This window comes from Carya illinoinensis, chromosome 4 (genome assembly GCF_018687715.1).
Source record: "Carya illinoinensis cultivar Pawnee chromosome 4, C.illinoinensisPawnee_v1, whole genome shotgun sequence".
Lineage (NCBI taxonomy): Eukaryota > Viridiplantae > Streptophyta > Magnoliopsida > Fagales > Juglandaceae > Carya > Carya illinoinensis.
Genome location: NC_056755.1, coordinates 11,940,782 through 11,962,698, shown reverse-complemented (window position 1 = coordinate 11,962,698; position 21,917 = coordinate 11,940,782). Strand labels below are relative to the sequence as shown.

Sequence of the window (21,917 nt, the reverse complement as noted above, 5' to 3'; positions counted from 1 at the left end):
GTGTATTATTATTATTTTTTTAAAATATAAGAATAAAATCCTATTTATTTTTATATTTAATCATATGCATTGATGTGATATATTTAATAATTTTATATAATTGAAGTTATTAAACTTAAATATAAAACAACTTAAAATATTTATATATAATTAAAATAATAAAACTTAAGACGAATAATATTTTATGTTATAAAAATAATGATATTCCTACAACCTTTTTATAATTATTTTACTACTCACTTCAAATCACCTAATATAATTATGTCATTTTATTGAAAAATACTTTTAATTTTACATAATTACTCTTTATTTTAAATAGAGTTATAAAATAAGTATAGATTAATTATATATTTTTCTATTTGAAACTTGTGCATTGTTCGTTCATATAAATGTTCTAAGTGTTATGCAACAAAATTAAGGTTAAGTTTGGATACAAAAATGGTTTTAACTCATTTTATTTTATTATTATAATTTTTTTAATTTTTTAATAAAATATAATAAATAATTTTACTTTTTTAAATTTTAAAATAATAAAAAATATTAAAATATAATATTTTAATAATATTTTAATTTTTATCTAAAATCATATCACAGTCAAAATCTCACCTAACTGTTTCTCAATGTTCAGAGTAAGTAAAAAGGGTTTGGAGGAAGAAATGAATGATGCTTTTTACTATAGTTGTTATTATTTCTATTTTTCCAAATAATATCAAAGGTTGCCGATGATAGGCATTTCAAAGTACTTTGTCTAATCATCTCATTAGAGTTACAGGTATAATCAAATCAAAATTAGTGAAAAGTAACATTTTTTGGAAACTGCGTCAAAGTCACGGCCCCGCCTCATGAGATAAACATTTGCGTACGAAACAATCGCGTGCTTGCGGTAGAGAACGAAAAAAAGATATCTGAACGTAGGAGTCGATAGGATAGCCACGCGGGCAACTAAAAAAGATCAATAATATTATATACAATCGTAAAATTATAAATATTGTATAATTATTTTGAAAAAAATAAAATTCATGATTAAAAAATTAATTTTTTTATGTAAATCTTATATTAATTTATTTTTTTTAAAACGACTACACATCAGTTACACAACTATAATTACAAATAACATTCCCAAAAAAAGACATATGAACGTAGAGTCGATAGGATAGCCACGCGGGCAAGTTGCCTGCTGTTCGAGCGCGCTGGCCGATGGCATGACGTTTGATTGCGCGCAGTACTTCGTAACAACCCCTTGGGATGTACGGTACACCAGGGCTGAGCTGACTTGAGGACCTTTGCTTTTCTTCGCGTGGAGGATTAGTCAGTGTAGGCAGGGCCCAACACTTTCGGGTCAGTCTATCCTCTTTTTACCCCAAGGAGCACATCAAATTGCTCCATCTTTCAAAAGTGACCCCAAAAGTTTCTCATTTTTTTACTTGGATTATGACCCTCTAGTTTATCTGACTGTCTTTTTCGTTGTTTTTCAATGTATTTATGTCATATTCCAACCATATCACCTTCTGCAATGTTGATATGTATCTTTTTCGACTATGAATGTAATCTCATGTATGGCACATACAGCCATGCAGGCAGTTAGGGAAAAAATAAAAAGGGCACCCCCTAAAAAGTTGGGGGTCGTTCACAAGAACCACCAAGATTACTGAGTGAGTAACATGATTACTGAATGCTAGGTGAAAAAATGATTATGCACAGTATCTTTCAGCTGAAAGCTTCGAAGGAACATACCAGATGAAAATCATGTCATCATTAAAATTCAGAAAGATGTAGTTCGAATTCAATAGCCCCATGGTTTCGTATGTACAAGCCTCTTAAATCACTTGAAAAACAATCACATTCAACTCAATATTTGCTCTAGACTCCACATCTCAACATTTTCTACAGTTGACTTTTAACATTTAAATAAAAAGGTAAAAAATCACGTATATTTGACAATGAAAAAAGAAAGATTAAACAAGTTATCACTGTCAAACAAAATTACCAAAAGGCATATTTCCTTCCCAAACTAATTGATACCAGACAGAAGACAATTTCCAATGCATCGAGGTGGCCGCCGATGTAGGTGCTGGACATAAAATCTCATAACCCCAAGCTACTACTTAACTCGGGACCTTGATCGTTCACAGCAAGGGTTTCTGCTTTGCATTCAATGACGCTCACTCGTTGTATCCATGCTTTATGTCTGTTCCATATCAAGGTTCTAACACAGTATTCAGGAGTCCAATAGGGAAAGATGTAAAGGGAACAAAATAAGCACAGGTTACAACCTTCAAGAGTAAAACATCATTTAAAACAAAGGGAAAACAAAATTTTTGTTAAAGAAAGGAACATGTGGAGCATGTCAAAGGTAACTGATAACCATGATGAAGATTGCAGCTGCCTCCAAAATGAACTGCTTCTATTTCAATTCACAATTGCAAAAATTAAGGTTACAATATTAAACTTTAGATGAACAGTTATAAATAGTCATCCTGTCCTATTTAATGTATGGTTCTAGGCATTTTTTTTATATATAGTTAAATATTTCCTAAGCTACAAGATAAAATCTGAATCTATTTACACCAAACCTGCTGGATCCAGAACAAAGCACAAGATATGGTTCAAAATAAAAAGTGCAAAAAAGCTTATATCTAACCATCTGGTCACCAATAAGTCAACTCAGTATTCCATTTACACTTCACAAAAAGGTATTTATAGATTACTGACACCTGCTCATGGAATTAATATTTGTGTGCTGCCCAAGAATTAGATTGAAATTTGATATCTTTAGGGTACTGTTCTAATAGATGGAAGTTTGATTTTAAAAGATTTATTCTCCAGAACTCCTTGTACTAGGTAATCAACATCATCAATCACTCTGTCAATAAAATAAGAACTTTGTGTCTCTTCACAAAAGGTTTACTATGCCAACTTAGGAAAAATAGAAAAGCAAAGGAGGAACTTGAAAATGGCCAGAAAGCAAAATGGTTGGTCTTTTCTTTTCTTTTCTTTTCTTTTCTTTTTCCAAGTAGAAGGGCTGCTCTTGTTGATTTATACTTTGCTACATATATAAAGCATTTTAACCAGGTCACAGCCTAGTACTAATTTCATTATACCAACACAAGAAGTATTTATTTCCTCTCTATTTTTCCTGTTTTCAGAAAGTCATCAGTTGCCAGAAACAAATTATTAAAATCTTCCTGAGCCTAACTTCAATTAATCTTTGACCACAAAAATATTTGATGAATGTCAGGGGGGGCCTGATTAGATTGGCAGTTAGGATAATATCACAGGCAGGGCCAGTCAGATTGTGGGGTACACTCCACATAAAACCATTTGGCTAAGAGCATCCTCATCCTATTCCTCATCCCCATCCCTAAAATTTAACTCAAAATCACCTTTCCTCAAATTTTTCCCTAAATTTTATTCATCTTTCAAAAACCTCCTACATCCCATTCCTCATCCCTATCTCTATTCTATTAAATAATATTTTTCTATTCTTTTTTATTACTTTTTTCTTTCACTTCTATTTACAAATTTAACTACTCAATATTTTTTCTTATTTTTTGAACTATTACTCTAATGAATATTTTAAACAAAAATTTAAATTATTTTTTTGTGAATATGATAATATTTTTAAAATTAATTTTTTTATATTTTCTTAATTAATTAAATTATTTTTAAAATTATTATTTAAAACTATAATAAATATGAGTATGAGAGAAAGTGTAGATGATTGAAAAATTATTTATTTTATATATTAGAATAAAATATTGATAAAAATGATTTAGGGACTGAATAGTGAGTCCCCAAATATGGGGACTTACTGTTTATTCCCTAAACCTTTTCCCTAAAATAGGGATCCGGATGTGGGGGGTATTTTGATCAAAACCTCAAAATAAACCCCAAATTATAGGGATTTTAGTGCTTTGGGGAACCGGATGGGGATGCTCTAAGCATTTTCAGAGTTCCAATATACCAAGTACATAAAAATATACTTAAAGTAGCAATCTCAAATGGTACCTTTCATCAAAGGCTTATCATATTTATCTTTCCTCTCACCATCATTCTTCCATGCACCATCATCATCATCATCATCGGCGCCCATGTCGTCCCTTCCATCATTTCCTATATCACTTTCACTAGCTGTCTCCCACTCAGAATCATCAGTATCTTGGCCATAGATGTCACCAGCATCACCCTCACAGTGGACACCCCCATGTTTGATGGCTGCCTCCCTAAATAACCAAGCAGCACGCATCTGCTTCTTCACTAGTCGCTCAGCATAGTCAGGAACCCTATTTTGCCTTAATGAGAGATCAGGGTCATTTGATTGAGAACATTCATTTATAAACAAAATGGCATCCAACAAGCTCTCCTTAGCTAAGCCTAGCATGTCATATGCCTGAGCTCTTCTCCACAGACTTTTGGCATGACGGTTAAGAGGGTTGTGTAGACAAAGGGCACGTGTAGCATCACTTATGGCAGACAGGGGTTGTTGCAACAGAAGATGACACTGAGCTCGATTACTGTACAAAACCACTCTCTCTTTTTTGGATCTCACTGGGCACAATGCCAATGCTTCTGAGTATTTTAATGCTGCTCCAGATATATTTCCTGATGAAAAAAGGGAATTCCCTTCAAGCTTGACCACTAGTGCTGCTGCCTGTTTAATGTGGAGATCCTCTTTTGGCATGCTTTTTTCCCATTTCAGTCTCTGCCTAGAATTTAGTAGTTCCTCAATCTGTTCTTTTGTGCGGTTGCTGAGAGAGTTACGTCCAGTCCCTTGTGATTGAATGCATTCCTGAAGAACATTTAAAATGGAATCACCGAGCTTCTTGTGATCACCTAGAACTGATATCTCTGCTAGGTCTACGAGTGCTGGTACTGCATTATCGATCACCTGGAAAACAAATTGGGAAGGCATTAAACAGGTAATAGCTGAGTCCTTACTTAGAATGAGAAAAGATCAAAAGTAGGTTGCTTTCTTCCTAAGAAGACATTCTATCTTGGTGTTCACCTAATCATATCTCAACGAGATGATACTTCAAACTAAATTTGAAAGTAATTCTTCATTTCGCCCTTTTTGTCTCGAAAACTGAAGTACAAAAAATTGGCAAAAGCAATGCAAGCAAACCATATTACATTTTGAATGAAAAAGGTCCTGAAATGTAGAGTGTGTCATTGTTTACAGCATTTGAGGCAGAAGATACCTAAAATATCACCAAAAAAGGGTCCTAGTATAAATAACAAGGTGAGTGTTTTGATATTGAATTTCTCAAAGAAAAATTATACGTTCAATAAAATAAAACTGAAAAAGGAGCTTATAATGAGGTAAAGTTTCTTGTAGGCCTGAAATAGGTGAGATGCAAACATTAACCGTGCATGTCTCTATATCAAAACAGTCCTCAATTCATCAAGAGACAAGAATGGATGATGGAAATCTTCAATATGTTGCCAGATTGAATTATGAGCTATTCCTCAAGATACCTAATTAGCATGGCAGCATCTTTTTCACCTTTAATCATAAATCTAAATTCAACAAGCAAGCAACAGATGTGAACATTTAGGAAACAAAAGGCTATGAGGTTGAAAAGAAGCTTATGTCAGGCACATGTTGTAGACATATGGTGAGCCTTAAGGTGAAAGGAAAATGTCTAACAAAATCTTATACTCTTGTTGTGAGCATAGACTTGAACCTTCAAGGTTCAATGCAAAACCTCAAAAGCCACTGAAACCATAAGTCAGCAGTTGCCTCTGGCACTATGTTAAAAAGCAAATTATTAAACACATTTAACAGTTGTATCATAAACTAAAAAGATAACCCAAAAATCCACTGTACAACTTTTTGATGGTCAAGCCAATATGAGCTCCTCTCAACCACAAGATTGCTGGTCTATGAAAGAATTAGATCAAGTTTTTGGTTAAAGAGCTGGTATAGATGAAGATCTCCCCTGCAATGCCATAGCAGGTGGTCATACCTGCTTTTACAGCTGGAACTTAAATTGAAATTTGAGTAGATCCACTAGATCTAACTTTCATCATTCAATATGCACAAAGAGGGTAACATGTAGTGCTGAGGTTTATGCATACAACCATTACATCAAACAAAATCTAAATTTGACTATGGTGATTTTCAAATCTTAGACACCTCATTGTATATGAGAACTAAAGATGTGCCTGTTCAAAAAAAATTCAGAGAGCTTGACCAGCTCACATCACACGTGCTAAGGATACCTAGGGAAGTTATAGGAATCCATATGTGAAGGGCTGTCCAAGTAAACAGAATAACTTATAGTGAGAAAAGAATAACACACAACACAATGATGCTGAAAACTTCCAGGCCTTCAAAATGCTTTATATATCGTACTTTTTTAGGTCTATAACATCCACGATAAAAATTGAATTCAAACATCATACATGAAAATTTTCAACATAATGATTTGGCAAAATAGAAGTCAATATAAAACTTTGGCGGACATCTGCATCTAAAATTTATGAGAGCGGGCATTATTTTACTTGAGCATATGAGGGCAAAACTTATGACAATAAATATTAAGCACACAAGGGCAAAAGCAAAGCCAAACAATCCACATTGGAGAAAAAGAAAAGGTAGCACAATATGTAGTAACCAAATAAGGTAATCAATAGCCAGGTACCTTATGACATGTACTTGGGTCTTGAAGCAACCAAAGAAGGCAATCAATAGCCATATATTGCCAATCATCTGATGATTGAGCAATATTGCACAATGCTTCAATGATGCCAGGACAGCTAGCAACAGGTCCCCTACCCAGCTTATGATGACATATTGTTCTTAACAAACCGATACCCGCAGGTGAGTTTTCATTAACAAGTCCACCCCACATGCCTGGTAGCTTTATTAAGAATTCAGGCTTACATACACTAGGAAGAAACTCAGGTTTAAAAGCAAAGCAATTAATGAGCTGAAGGGACCAACACTGTAACTGGCTAGCCCATTCCTCTGCCTTCCTCGACTCCATTTCAACACCACCCATGCCACGTGTAAGCAGATCACAGTGATAGCTTAGCCTTCTATCGACATATTGGTAAAAATGTGAGTAAACTATTTCGAGGGAGCTCATCGCTAGTTGAATGGAAAGCTCAAGTATCTCACCATGACTTGCTACAGCAGAAAATGTGCTGGAATATGTAGCCAAGTGTCCTAAAGCTCGAACTGCTACTCTTTGTTCAACCCAAGTCAATCTACCTCTCAGAAGTTCAACTAAGGGAGGGATCACTCCAGCATGAACAGAACTTTCTGCAAATTCTTCCATGTTCATGGTATAAGATCCAATTATATGAGCTGCATAATAAGGAATATATATGTTTTGGTCATGAGAAAGCCATCGGCGATTTTTTAGGCCCTTCCATATGAGTTCAGCCATGCATTCAAATATTCCCAACTCAATGAACTCTGGGTCATTTGGATGTGCCATAGCAGTGTTCCAAAGACCACTGATTGGGAGAACCTGGCCATCATCATCCTGCGAAGGAAGTTCTCTAAAAAACTTCAGTATACTTGCTCTGCGCTTGCTCGGATTCCCTTCCTTCATGACACAGAAGAAGCATCCTGGGTACGGGCAGTCGGATGATACTTTATCCATGCTCATTCATTTATTTGACTAGTTATTTCCTCATCCACTAGCTGAACTGAATAAATGCTTCAACACTGCATATAGATGAAATATTGGATTAGCTTATTGCAGAATGCCAGCTGCCAACCAAAATCAATAAGCCATCCAACTGCTACAACTGTAAGCTTCATTAACATTTTTGTGGCAAGAGGACATACCGCAGCAGCTGAAACAAGGATTAAGGATTCTTTCGTAGGAACTTGACCACAATAGTACTCATGAATACAGATCACTGTCCTATATCATGTATAACCAATATTTTGTGAACCAATCTACAGGTTTGGATAAAACATTAACTTTTACTATTTTATTAGGAAAAACACAAGTTAGTTTCTACTTTAAAAAAAAAAAAAAGACAAAAGTTAGTTTTCGCTGGCATGATCTTATTCAAATTATATTCATTCTAAATAATTGCCTGATTTTCTAGATGCATACAGCCGCACAACTTTACATACAGGTTCCGAAGCATATTTCCTAACACTAATAATTCTCAGAAATGCAGGTTGTAGGTGCAGAGAGTTAGCCATACCAACAAATTGCATTAACCATTTTGAGAAAGAAAAAATTTTAACAGCTCACTAACCATGCAAACCACAAGGAAAATTGGTGGACAGCGATTTATGTTTTACTATTATTGTAACAGAGTCCATAGAAACAACAGAAAATCAAAAAAGAAAAACAGATCAAACATACGATATGACGCACAAAATATTGAATCAATTCAATATTCATCCACTGCAAACAAGTTAAAAATTCTAAATGTCCAAGAGCCCAATTTGCAAAATGCCGAAGCAACAGCATCCTACCTCAAAAAAAGATTAATATTTTCTTTAACGAATTTCTAATTTCGTGCATCTAAATACCAGTTCAACGAACAAGAAAATTAAAATAGAAAGCAAGAGTACATGATATAGCCGCATCTATGAAGACGGACAAATAATTCACAATAGCGTTCTGACAACAGAGTACTCGAAATAATTGAAAACCTTAGAAAATAGAGGTGACCACTCTAGTGCAAAAAAATAGTACCACCTAGGCTATATTTTTAACCTCAATTAGATCTAAATGATGAATCATCAACCAATGCAAGTAAGTAAATAGAATAAATAGATAAATCAAGTTCATTTTAAATAAGATCCAAAACCCAGGCTATCCAAATCACAGTAAAATTCAAATCACAACTGAAAATAAAAATCAACTTCGAGTATAAACAGTGAGACAAATTTAGCAAAACACATGTGAAACCGAAAACAAAAGAAGAAAAACAGAGACAGATTGTGAAACAAAAAAAAGTAGATACCTCGGAAGAACCCGTTTCGTACAGACGAAAACAACGGTAGAAGAATGAACTAAAAGAAATTCCTTAGCCAAACCGATGAAGAGAAGAAAAAGGAAAAAAAGAAGAGCTTTTCTAGATTATTCTTGGATGCTTGAAAGCAGACTATATTTTCCTTTCTGCGATAAGGAGTGAGTCTCTTCTGCTAGTTATGCCGCAGTCGCCGAATGGACATGGAACTAAAGACCAAAGAGAGCATAAAAGACCAATGAGAAAGAGAGAGAAAGGAGCGGGCAGGAGTGGTGCCTCCCTGTCCAAAAATATAACGGTGTTTAGTGTCTTCGGGTTTTGATCCTGACAGCCTGAGAAGATCCCTCACTACGAAATTTGGCAAATTACACACTAATTTTTAAAAGTTTCAAACTTTCAACCCCACACCGAAACGTTCAATTTATGAAGTTTCCCAAAAGAACGAATCCATTTTTCCCACGCGCTACCTCCGTCAACTGCAGTCACGCTAGGCTGGGGACAAGCCACGCCCGGCTATCGGACAGTGCTGTAAGTATAGTTTTATATATAATATTATATTTATAGAAATATTATTTCTATCGAAAAAGTGTCCTGAATGTGTCTCGATTTCACTATTTTTTTTTAACATGAAGATTAAGAAAAAACTTTAAATAATATTGTATTTTTTTATTTTTTTAATGATTATAATGATTAAAAAAATGTATAAAAAAATGAATAAAAAAATTAAAATATTAAAATATTGTTCAGAACGTTTTTCCGGATGTCCTTTAATGACTATAGAAGGAGTCTTATATTTATTAAATATTTACTCTATTTTATTAATTTTTTTCTTTCTTAATTTAAATTGAATGTTAAATATATCCGTAAAATTATTAAGTATAAATAAAATTTTTCTTATGTAATTTGAGACATTTTGTTATTATAAATGTGTGTTATATAAAGGTTGATGATTATTTTAATAACATTTTATTAATTTATTTTATCTATTAATGCCCACCACTTTCAGATATACAAAGCAAAACACACCTCTATTTCAAACGTTGATTTCAAATTGTTGCGTAGAATTTCATATGCAATATAGTCCGGTAGAAATGTTGGAATTAATTAATTAAGGAAAAAATGATTATACAAAAAGATTATGATAGCCCATAAATTTTAATATTAAACATCTTTTTACAATCGAAAATAAAGAAAAATGATAATTACAGTCGTGAGTATACAAGCGTCACGCAATTACTTTGAAATAAATAAATAAATATAAAATTTATATAAAAAATTAATTTTTTAATAATAGACTCTACTTCTTTTTAAAGTGACTATACGGTACTTACACATATTACGATTATATGTAATATTATTCAAAAAAAATATGAATGCATTATATGAATCTTGTAAAAATAAGAAAATTATTAGATGAGAGAAATGTTTTGAATCTCTTCCAATAACATTGTATTTTCATCTTAACATAAAATATCATAGAAACTTATAATCAGACGAGAGAATCACGTATCCTTAATTTAAATTTATTTATAATTATTCTTCTTTTTGAATTATAAAAGATTTATAAGATTAGAGAGAGAGCGCGTGTCAAGAAATAGTTTGAAAATGAAAGTGAAGGTTTCTATGAGAGGAAGAGGGGAGTGGACTGGACGGGACCAGCTTCATAATACTGCTATTATAATTGCGATCACAGTGTGCGATTTCCCCTTTATTTTCTCTTTGGGGTATGGGTGGGGTTGGTCCCAGTTTCTTACACGCCTGTTTTCTTTCTTTTTCTCATTGGTTTGAATTGGAGACACCCAAAATTACATAACAGTCCCCATTCTTATTCTTCAATGACATTCAATGTGTCAGAATTGGCAACCGTCTAGTAATTAGCAATGATTTAGTCATACTCAAGTTTAAAATTTAATTAAAAATTTAGAATTATCGAGATATTAATTTATATTAGATTATCGATTTTAAAGTTAAAATAATAATATAATATTAAATTTTTTAATAATAATTTTTTAATTTTTTATATTTTACAAATATATTTTATATATTAATTAATAATTTAATTTTTACTTAAAATTATTATTTCTAACTATTTTTTTTTCAATCTAATTATCCAACAAACACATTATAAACCATTTTCACACCCAATAATTATATATATAATTTTTGTCAACTTTTCTTCTAACCAACGTCCACATTTATAATTAAGACCATCTAAATATAGGAAGACTATTAATAGTTTAGTAATGTAAATAACTCTTTGTAAAAAAGTAGATGTTTTTAATAAAAAATAATTTTTTATACTGTTTAAGGTGAAATAGACTTTTTAATAAAAAATTTAAATCATTTATCTGCTAATCATTCAGCTTTTATTAAATAGATAAGCCTATAATTAGTTTATTATGACTTTCTTACTCTTATTTAAAATAAAAGAGAAAGTTACATAAAATTAAATTAATTTTTTAATAGAACCGTACAATTTACGTTCTAAATACTTTTTTTCATGAATTATTATAAAATATATTATTTTATTGCACGTATTCATGTACTAACACATCACTTTCATTCAATCCATATTATAATGATGGGTATGGAGTCTCGTGGATCTCAATGGAAAGAGACCTACAGCCACTAAAACCCACAAGATCTCTTGTGGCTCAAAATGCTGAACTGAACCACCACTCCAAATGCTGCCCTCAGTCACTCCATTTTCTATCTTCAATTATTCCAACCTGTATCTTTTTAGCTTTTGGGGGTTGGGGAAATGACAGGTTAAAAAATGAAACAATAAATTAAAAAAAGAAAGAAAATAAATGCTATATTCTATTAGTTTTACATAATAAAAGAGATGATGAGAAAGGACAAACTATCTCTATACCTTCTAAAATAAGGTGTGTTCCATTATGTATATAATTCTTAAATTCCAACGGTCGTAATTTTAAAATCAAATAATTAAGACTTTATCACATACTTAGCATTTATTATTTATACCAACTCAACATTTACTAGACTTGTATCTAACATATGCAGCACAATCTAAAACTTAGAAGTGATAACTTAATGAGAAATTATCTTTACAATCTTAAAATATACAAATTTTACGTATTTATTTTTAAAAAAAATAAATATAAGATTCATATAAAAAAATTATTTTTTAACAATGAACTATACTTTTTTTCAAAGAAATACACGAAGTTTGCACATCATAAAACTGTATCTAACATTACTCTAAATAAATATTATAGCAAAAAAATATGTTTTTACTAATTCTACATGTACGTATAATTTTAAATACAATATTATATATACTAAATGTCAATTATAATGTTTTATCAGTACCTTTTTTTTTAAAAAATGGATGTCAATTTTTAAATTTTTACTATTTTTAGTAGCTAACACGTTAACACGTATAGTTAAATAAATAATATTTTTTTAAAAAAAATAATGATCTCGGAGATTTTAAAAATAGGATACTGTAAAATAAATGTATATTGCCAAGATTGTAAGGGATGAGGTCTTTGTTCACTACAAGAAAATACGTCTTTTGCAGCGCCACGAATAGTCTCAAATAACCCCAAAAAAAAGCTGGGAATAATTAATCTCAGCATTTTTTGATACGCCGGATGTTAGTCGTAATTGTATATTCACTTATAAATTAATCTAGCAATAAACCAAAAACGCTGCAAATATTCAACTATTTTCAGCATTTTTTAGCGCTGTAAATAATCCAAAAATGCTGGTTTTATCATTCTGCCTTTGGACATAAAACGCTGAGAAAAAAATTCTACAGCGTAGCAAAAATGTCGCAAATAACACTAAATTTGCTATAAATAAACTTGATTATTTGGAGCGCTATCTAAGAACGCTGCAGATTTCAGTACATTATTGATAGCGTTTTAAAATTATGTTGTAAATAAGTTTATTAGCAGCATTATAAAACGCTGCAAATACTATGTAAGAATGCTACAGATATTCGTGTATTATTTGTAGCGTTTTAATATTACGTTGAGATAAGTTTATTAGCAACGTTTGTAACGCTGCAAAAACTAATAACAGGGAAGCTAACATATTAGTCCCAGTGGGATGTAAAATGCTAGAAATAATTTTTCCAATACAGATTTCTTTTCCCAACGCCTCATTCAACGCCAAGAATGACCTTTTTATAGACATGCCCAGCATATAATTGTTACAAAGATTTGGGTACCTAATTCAATCCAACTCAGACCACAATCCAATTCAATCCAAGAGAGAAGCATATTTGCCTTTTAACAACCATAACATTTTCAATATAATATAAATTCAATCATCCAATACAACATTGTTACAGTCTTTCAGTAATCAATACATTAACTTGGTGCATTAATGGAAGAGAATTTTAACTACTATAAGTTGGAGCCAAGCTAACAAGAAATACATATATGTGACAGGAAATGCATATGTAAATTTCAAGTTCTCTCCATAAATACACCCCAATACAGTAGATTTAGGTGTTCATGGAATTGGAGATCATGAAGCTTCTACCTCGAGAGCTGCTGGAACATTTACAGCACAGCTGCACCCATGCGTGCTTACCATAGGTTACGTACCCCTTCAATGTTAGTTGTTGCAAACAAAGATCCAGCTGCAAATGTACAAAATTAATTTCATGCTTCAACTCTTTGGCATTCCCAGCCTCTGCATATGATAAATATCCACTTGAAACAAAGTCTGGATCTTCTGACAGCAATACACCAATGTATTCTACGTGGGTTACACATAGATCTACTTATCTGCATATAATATATATATATATATATATATCAAATAAAATATGATTAACTACTTTGCATTTAAGATCTAATTAAAAACATCCAGACTCTATATATATACACATTTCAAACTCATTAATAAAAGGCCAAACAGATTGGGGTGTATGTTTGAACTGACAATAGAGTTTAAAGATGGAAGACCTTTACTGCATGAGGTGATGGAGGATTGATTAAACAGGACATTGAGACTTTTAAGATGCTGCATACAGGTCCTTTAAACAAGTAATAGACTCTTCTCAGCAGCTTGAAAAAAAGATAAACAATTTCAACTACACCAAACGTGAAGATTACCTAATTTATGGCTACATAGGCCAAAACTCCATTTGGTATACTCAACTACTTAACAAAAAACTATGAGAATATCACATGATGACTTCCAGTATGGTGGTCCTTGGAGACATAAACACCTGCCTTTATTAACAAGAGTTTTATGCTTCTACATGCATGTAGAATTTCATCTTTTACATTCAACCTCCAAGAGAAAATACATTGTGTATGTTTTAAACGTGCGTGAGATGAATGGCTAGGAAGGTAACCATCCATCCTCAACTGATGGATGGTTATACTATGTATGATTTTCTGTTTATTTCTCATATGATGGCTAGCTGTGTGATTGTTGAGGATGGAAAGGTCATTGCCTCGGGAAGAAATCGAACTACTGAGACACGAAATGTAAGATCAAATCCTTTCTTTTTAACTTTCCTATTTCCCCTATGTACTGTATACTTAATTTTAATTTCATCTTTTTGAGCTCCTGCAACCTTGTTTTTTCTGTTTGATATCCTCATTCTCTTGTATGTCTTTTGTAGAATTTTGGTAGGTTTTACTTGCATATGGTTGTAGCAGGGTTGCACGTGTTAGATAAACTAAGTTTTCTTGCTATTTATTCCTGAATCCCCACTCTTTGAATTTCTTTTTCTTGCACATGGTTATAGCAAGTCGTTCCTTCAAGTGGTCTACCAAAGAAACATCCTGGAAGCTTAAGACTTAATGGGCTACAATCTAGTGATAAAGAGAACACAGAAAGAATATACTTTCTGTCCTTCTGCTATCTTTGTACTAGAGGTTCAAAACGTGGTCATTTCTAGCTCATTTTTAAGAAAATGTACACCAGTCATTTCTTTCTCTCTGGATGAATCGCATCAAACAGATCAAAGTCATATCATGCCAACTATATCATGTCAACTATATCATGCCAACTATATCATGCCCATCATGTCAACTAGACCCGTCATGTCAACTATATCATGCCAATTATCAACAATATCTAGTTGTGTTTATCCTATCAAACAATGAAATTAGTAACAGGGCAAAGAAATTCCATAAAAACAACCCATTTTATATGCACAACTTCCTTTGGTTTCAGCATTATAAGCGTGGGTAAATATCCACCCAAATAAATTTCCCAGTAACCTGAACTAGCAGAAAGCACCAAGTTCAGCCCCAATAATCGACATCTACAAGAATTGATGACATCGAAGATTATTGGGACTAGATTAGCAACCTTTTCTAGTATATTCATAATTTTTGATAGACCAATACATGAGGTTAATAACTAGTGTAGATGTTTGATTAGTGAAACTTTTCCTTTCCTTTCCATTACATGTAGCAACATGTGTTTTAACATATTAAACTCAAATGATGTGGCCTGTTACTAATGATATTATCATGGTGTTTATTTATTTATTTATTCTTGTAACGTAGGTATCTTTCAATAAAATCCATTGCATCAAAGTCCTATAAGCAAAAGTTGGAAGCACAATTCCTCAATTGTAACCAAAGTTTTTCCCAGAAATCTGAAAAACATTCTAAGATGGGTGCATAAATGTAGTAATCACAATACTAACCCTACATGAACCTTTGAAGTGAAATAGATTTTTGTTTCATATGTGAAATTATCATATATAGAAAATTATCATACTAGTGTTTTCCACATAATTATAATCACTGCCACCTAAAAGCTAAGGTCAGTCAATTAAAAAGTATGTCATCCAAATCTGTGCACGTGTTGGATGCAGAATCAGTGGTGGAAGAAAAGACGGGGAATGAAGACATCACCTGAAATTCAGCTTTCTCTTTTGATTCTCTCCAAAGTTCAGGCATCCTCTATTTTGGCCCTCATCACACAGGCCCACACCTTACCAATCTACTTATCCAAGCATGCCAATGAAAGTACAATGCCATTGCAAAAAGTGACCCGTCCCATTCAGACCTTTCCATGGTTTGGTATTATGGTATTATGCATATCCTGTACATAATGTTGTCAAGCCCAACAAAAATATCACCATTAGTTTTTAAAGTCTTCAATAAGTAGTAAGTGACTTATTAGCTAGCAACTACAATATGTTTAAATTTATAAAGATAATGGTGGCTTAGATATTTACCTTTATGATATTATCACATTGCATAATCGCATGGATTGTTGGTTGCCCAAACTGAGCACATATATATTTAAGGATATCTCACAGGACCCAAAAAATAGTTTTACCCAACCCAGCTTGCTCCCACAAAACATATATATAGCCTTGCATTGGATATATATATATATATTGTCAAGAACACCATCGGAACAATAAAAAATGCACCTAAAAAGTCACAAAAAACCTTCCATTATCTTCTCACATGTCCCCACTCATTGAGTCTCACGCTGATACTCACTGAGCGGGGTCGGGTTAGCAGCGAAGAAAACCCTCAATAAGCGATCGGTTTTCGCTTGTCTCTCCAACAGAAGCTGCACGTTTGCCTTCATTGCCTCCATCTCACACTTGGACGATTCAGCCTCTTTCTTATGTTTCTCAATCAAATCTAGGTACTCTTTCTCTCGTGCTAATGTGCGTTGTCTCCTAGACTCTAGGATTACCATCTCTCCCAATCCTCTTACATAATCTGGTCTATGACCAAGTACTTCTCTGAAGACACTCGCTACCCTTTCTTCAGTTCGTTGCTCTGGTTCTAGAGTATCCAACTTCGAAACCATGAAATACAACATTATAAATCCATTAACTACAATGATGTCTAGTTAAGTTAGCATTTTTGTTATTCAATCAAATAACAAAGAACTAGCATTGCGGTTAGGCAAATATTTGAATTCTACGAATTTATTCACATATTTCTCTTCGGTGGCAGGTGTTAAAAAGTTATTTTTCTTCTTTGACCAGTGAGTTTCCTTGAAGAAGTCTACCAAATTCACCGATTTAGCCCTCTACCAAATGTGTGTGGAATGTGGCATGGTATAATACATAGTCAGGAAAGAGACGTCGACATATTTCCACATCGGGATTGGTAGCTTGATCCCGGTATTTAATAGAGTAACAAATAAATGCTATACATTTCAATAGGGACAAGATGCTTTGTCCCTATATGAAATAATTTACTACGGAATTCTATTGGGTAAGTGTAATAGCCTAAATCTAGTACCTTCTCTTCAGGAATCTGCACAAAGGATTTGCGACCTATTGTGTGGTTAATAACCAACCTCTTCCTACTCTCCCGATTTTTAGTAGATATTTCCTGCAATGAAAAAAATCATTAAATTAAAACAATTTACAATATAAGTTGAGTAACATCCAATCAAGGTCGTGATACATTAACTAACTGAATAATAAGTTTGTATTGACCACCCTTGATGCATACCTTGAAGGTCTCGCTACCCCATCTACCACATAGCTTCACCCAAACAAGGGGCTGACCAAAACTGTGTCGTTAGCCAATGCTTCGTCATGGCTGGCATATGATAAATATATCCTATGCAATTCATGGTGGAAAGCATTAAATCGCTTCCGAAGTTGTTTCGTTACTATCAATCGATGGTTCTCCAATTCTCAATCAAGTTCAAAATCCCCCTACATATATAATCAAATGTATTTGGTTTAATCAATTATACTACGACCACTTTCAACCTACCAACATTAAAGTGGAAAAGTCTTACTTGAACACGATCGATTAACTCATCCTTATGTGCTTGGGGTACATCGCTCCATCTTGCATAACTCATGTCAAAATGATATTTGACTATCTATGTTAATCGTGTTGTAAACATATTGGCATTTGAGCAGCATGGTGCTGTTTCTCCATTATTTATCTTCAACAACACCTTTTCATGCTTCCGCAATTTTTCAAATTCAGTACACTTGGCTGGGCCACGTCCACGTCTCCTCTAAGCCTAGTTTGGTACAGGCTCCATGGGGATGTCCTCACCTATATGTTCATAATTAACATCAAATGTATATGGTTACATTATCTGATGTTATATAAAACTGAGCATTAAAACCATGATAATAAGTCATTAAGATTATAAAACTGGTTATGTGAGCATTACCGATCTGAACTCCTGCAGGCTCTGCCTCTATATCATGTGAGGTCACTTGAGCTGGCTTCGTGGGGACGTCCACACCTGCATATCATAATAACAATAATGTCATATAGGTTCTGATGGAATTTACAAATATATTGTAACACCATTTTTGTGTAAATGGTTAAGAATGTACATAAAAACACGTTTATATGTGGATTGTACCAATTTCAACTCTTGCAGGCTCTGCCTCTATATTGGGTGCGCTCACTCAGTTAGGCTCTGTTGGGGCATCCACACCTGTATCACATAATAGTGTTAATATGTAGTCAGGGTGAAATGAAATTTACAAATATATAGAACTGCATGATATGTATATTTTGAATATGATAAAAATCATAAACATGTTAACTATATCGATTTGAACTCTATTAGTCTCCGGCCTTATAATGGGTGAGGTGACTCTGTTAGGCTCTGCCTCCAGTGTTGTGGTCGCACATGGTGGCTCCCCTGGATGGCTTGGGGGTTGGGTAGAGTCATCTGAGCTTGCCTCATCGACATTATCTGGACTATGATATGAACTAATTCGAGCACCTCGTGGCCGGCAGGCTCGACATGATTAAGGCATCATTCTTCTACCACGGAATCCTCGGCCTCTGGGCCAACCTCGGCCACTAGATCCCACTGCCTCGCCTATATTTAAATGACATATCATTTGTGTTAGGATCATAATTTACAAAAATCAATATAAAGAGAAAAAAGTGTTTGAATATCAACCTGGGCCATTCATGCTCCTCGAGAATTTATGAGTTGAGATGGGATTGCAACGGATTCTTTTAGAACACTATGCGCATATGTTCTTCCTTCTTTACCCGACCTGAGATCATAATTAAGTTAGTCTCTCATCTCTAACCCTTTGTGTAGTTTACAAATATAAGTGCACAATCCAACTAAGATAATGCATTAAACTAATAAGAATTCTCGAGCATCAAAATACTGTGTATCTTTTGGTAAGATATGAGAATTCACCTAATATCATTATGTTGTCAGTTGGTTATTCTGAGTTAGACTCTTCCTCGGTGGATGGGTCATCATCATCTGAATATTTCCAATCACCATAAGCATCTCTAGAACTAGATGGAGCCATAGCATCATCAATAAAATCTCCCAAAATTCTGCTATTACCACCCGACTCCATCTGGTCTTGTGCCTCAATAAGGGAAGGTTCTATATCAGTCCTACTAAGTCGAGTTGACACTGGACATGCATCACAATGCAAAAGTGGATAGTCATATGGGGATTCATTCTCTTGATAGGCATCATCGTCACTCGATTCGCCATCAATGCTGTCTAAAACCCTCTGCACTGGTGGAATATCATACACATTCCTATTATTGTACTTCTGCACAACATATCAATTCCCTTTCTCCCTTAGATCCCTAATGTAAAAACACTGGGAAGCCTGGCATGCCAACACATATGGTTCGTCTTTATACCAAGTTCTATTCATATTGAGACTAGTTAAATGATCGTCTACTCGTAGCCCCCATTTTTTGTCACCAACATCAAACCAATCACAACTGCACAAGTACACTCTACGACCCCCATGTAGTGTAACTCCACAACATCATTAATAACACCATAAAAGTCTACATTATCAGTATCTTGGTCACCAGTTACCAACACCCCAGAATTTTGTGAACATCGGCGAAGTTCACGAGACTTCGTATGGAACCGTTTACCATTTATAATACAAGCAGCATATGATGCAATCCACCAATCAGGTCCACAAGCTAACACATACAAATCTGGGGACACATCAAGTGGATTCTTGCTACGCTAGTCCAGAACCTACATTCAATCAGGGTAATGAGTGAACGTGTAAGTTTCATTGACATCATAATATCAGCGTCAGGTATAAAACGTATAAGTAGCTAAATAGGATTCTTAACTTACATGTTGCTTGAACCAAATGGGAAACTCAGTTTGTTGCGTGCGCTCTATAGAATTCAGGTTTGACACATTGCATTTATCATAGTGTTCCCTGCATTTGTAGAACACAAATGGGGAAACAGATTAAGTCAGTGACTTAAATTAAATGACAAATGGTAGTAGGTTGTTTCGAGATAGCATGAAAGGAAGAAATGATCTCTAAATAGGATCTGATCTCAATACAATTGTTTAGCACGTACCAAATGGCTGCAGCATGGAGTTTATCTTCTAATTGCACATTATTAGCCATACCCAAGGGACGAAGTTTCTGGTTGAAAATTTTGAACCAATCTATACTCTCCTCTTCAACACCATCAATGTTGCGATCTGGTCGATTAAATTTCGTCTCCACATCTTGGAGATACATGGAGCAAAATGTCAAACACTCGATATAAACCCAGGCTTCCGCTATTGAATCTTCTGGACGGGCTTTATTCTTAACATACAGCTTGAATTTCCCGAAAAACCTCTCAAACGGGTACATCCACCGATATTGAACTGGACCTCCGAGAATGGCCTCACGGGGTAAGTGTACAACTAGGTGGACCATAACATCGAAAAAAGATGGAGGGAATATCATCTCCAATTTGCATAAAATGGTGACGATATCAAGTTGAAACTTTGATAGACGATTCACATCTAGTGTTCGGGCACACAACTCTTTAAAGAAACTACTAAGTTCAGTCAAAACCAATGCAATATCTCTCTTTAAGAACCCCTCCCCCACAGCAATAAGAAGTAGTGTTTGCAACAAAACATGATGATCATGTCTTTTGAGCCCAGAGATTTTGAAATCACGTACAGATACACAATGAGTGATATTGGCAGTGAACCCATCTGGATGTTTAACCTCAGCAAGCCATGCACAGAATTTATTCCTTTCATCTCCGTGTAATGTGTATGCTGCATGTGACATTGTAACACGTTCACCTTCACATTTTAAATGTAATCCCTTTCTGAAACCCAAGATCTCTAGATCACGTCGTGAATTAGTGTTATCTTTTGTCTTGCCAGGAATGTTCATAAGAGTGCCCAAAATGTTCTCGAAAATATTCTTCTCAATATGCATAATATCTAGATTATGTCTAAACTGCAAAGTTGACCAATAAGGTAGTTTGAAGAAGATGCTTTTCTTAGTCCAGTTCAATTCCTCTGCAGTGCTTTTCCTCTTCCTACAAGATTTTTCAAATTGAATATCTCCAAGCATTTGTAATTGAGTTAAAAGATCCGCTCCTTCAACCATTGTTGGGGGCATGCAAAGATCTTCTTTACCGTTAAACAACCATTTTCTCGTTCGCCAAATGTGATCTCTCAGTAAGAGACGTCGATGTCCCATATAACAATGTTTCCTGCCATACTTCAACCAGTTGGAATCTGTTTGTGCATTGCAAGACGGACATGTCATTTTCTCTTTTGTTGACCATCCAGATAGATTTTCATAGGCGGAAAAGTTATTGATTGTCCACAATAAGGCAGCATGTAACATGAAAATTTCTGTAGTAGATGCATCATATGTAGGTACTCCATGTTCACAGAGTTCAAGTAACTCATCAATTAACGGTTACAAATAAACATCAATATCATTTCAATGTGATTTTGGATCAGGGATAATGAGGGATGTCATGAAGAACATGTCTTTCATGCATAACCACGGCGGTAAGTTATACGGGACAAGAATCACTGGCCAAATGCTATAAGGTTTAACCAGATTGTTGAATGGATTAAATCCGTCGCTTGCCAAACCGAGCCTAACATTGCGAGCATCCCTAGCAAATCTGGTAGGACTCAAAGTCAGCAGGATGTCTCATACTAGTGCCATCGGTGACCCACTGCTCCTTACATCTCATATCACCTGCTATCTTGCTTGACACAAAGAGACG

The 21,917-nt window shown here is 34.1% G+C and overlaps 1 protein-coding gene across 2 annotated transcripts; it reads right to left on the bottom strand.

Annotated features, from left to right (window-relative positions):
- Positions 1-1,731: 1,731 nt before the first annotated feature.
- On the bottom strand, positions 1,732-9,308 carry LOC122307233. 2 transcript variants are annotated; one of them, XM_043119967.1, is made up of 4 exons: positions 8,944-9,308; positions 6,645-7,678; positions 4,009-4,888; positions 1,732-2,206 (listed from the first exon to the last, which is right to left on the bottom strand). In XM_043119967.1, exons 2-4 carry the CDS (start codon positions 7,617-7,619, stop codon positions 2,199-2,201), a joined length of 1,863 nt encoding a protein of 620 aa, XP_042975901.1. In that variant the 5' UTR covers positions 7,620-7,678; positions 8,944-9,308; the 3' UTR covers positions 1,732-2,198. The 2 variants fall into 2 exon arrangements, with proteins under 2 accessions (XP_042975901.1, XP_042975900.1); XM_043119966.1 differs by having other exon boundaries at positions 1,732-2,188; positions 8,944-9,307.
- Positions 9,309-21,917: the final 12,609 nt, after the last annotated feature.

Excerpts from the sequence above, each read along its gene's own strand:
- LOC122307233 (XM_043119966.1), bottom strand. The coding sequence starts at position 7,619 with ATGAGCATGGATAAAGTATCATCCGACTGCCCGTACCCAGGATGCTTC. Across the intron at positions 4,889-6,644 it reads ACCCAAGTACATGTCATAAG|GTGATCGATAATGCAGTACC; the intron begins GTACCTGGCTAT and ends TTTGTTTTCCAG. Across the intron at positions 2,189-4,008 it reads TGATAAGCCTTTGATGAAAG|ACATAAAGCATGGATACAAC; the intron begins GTACCATTTGAG and ends GATATGGAACAG.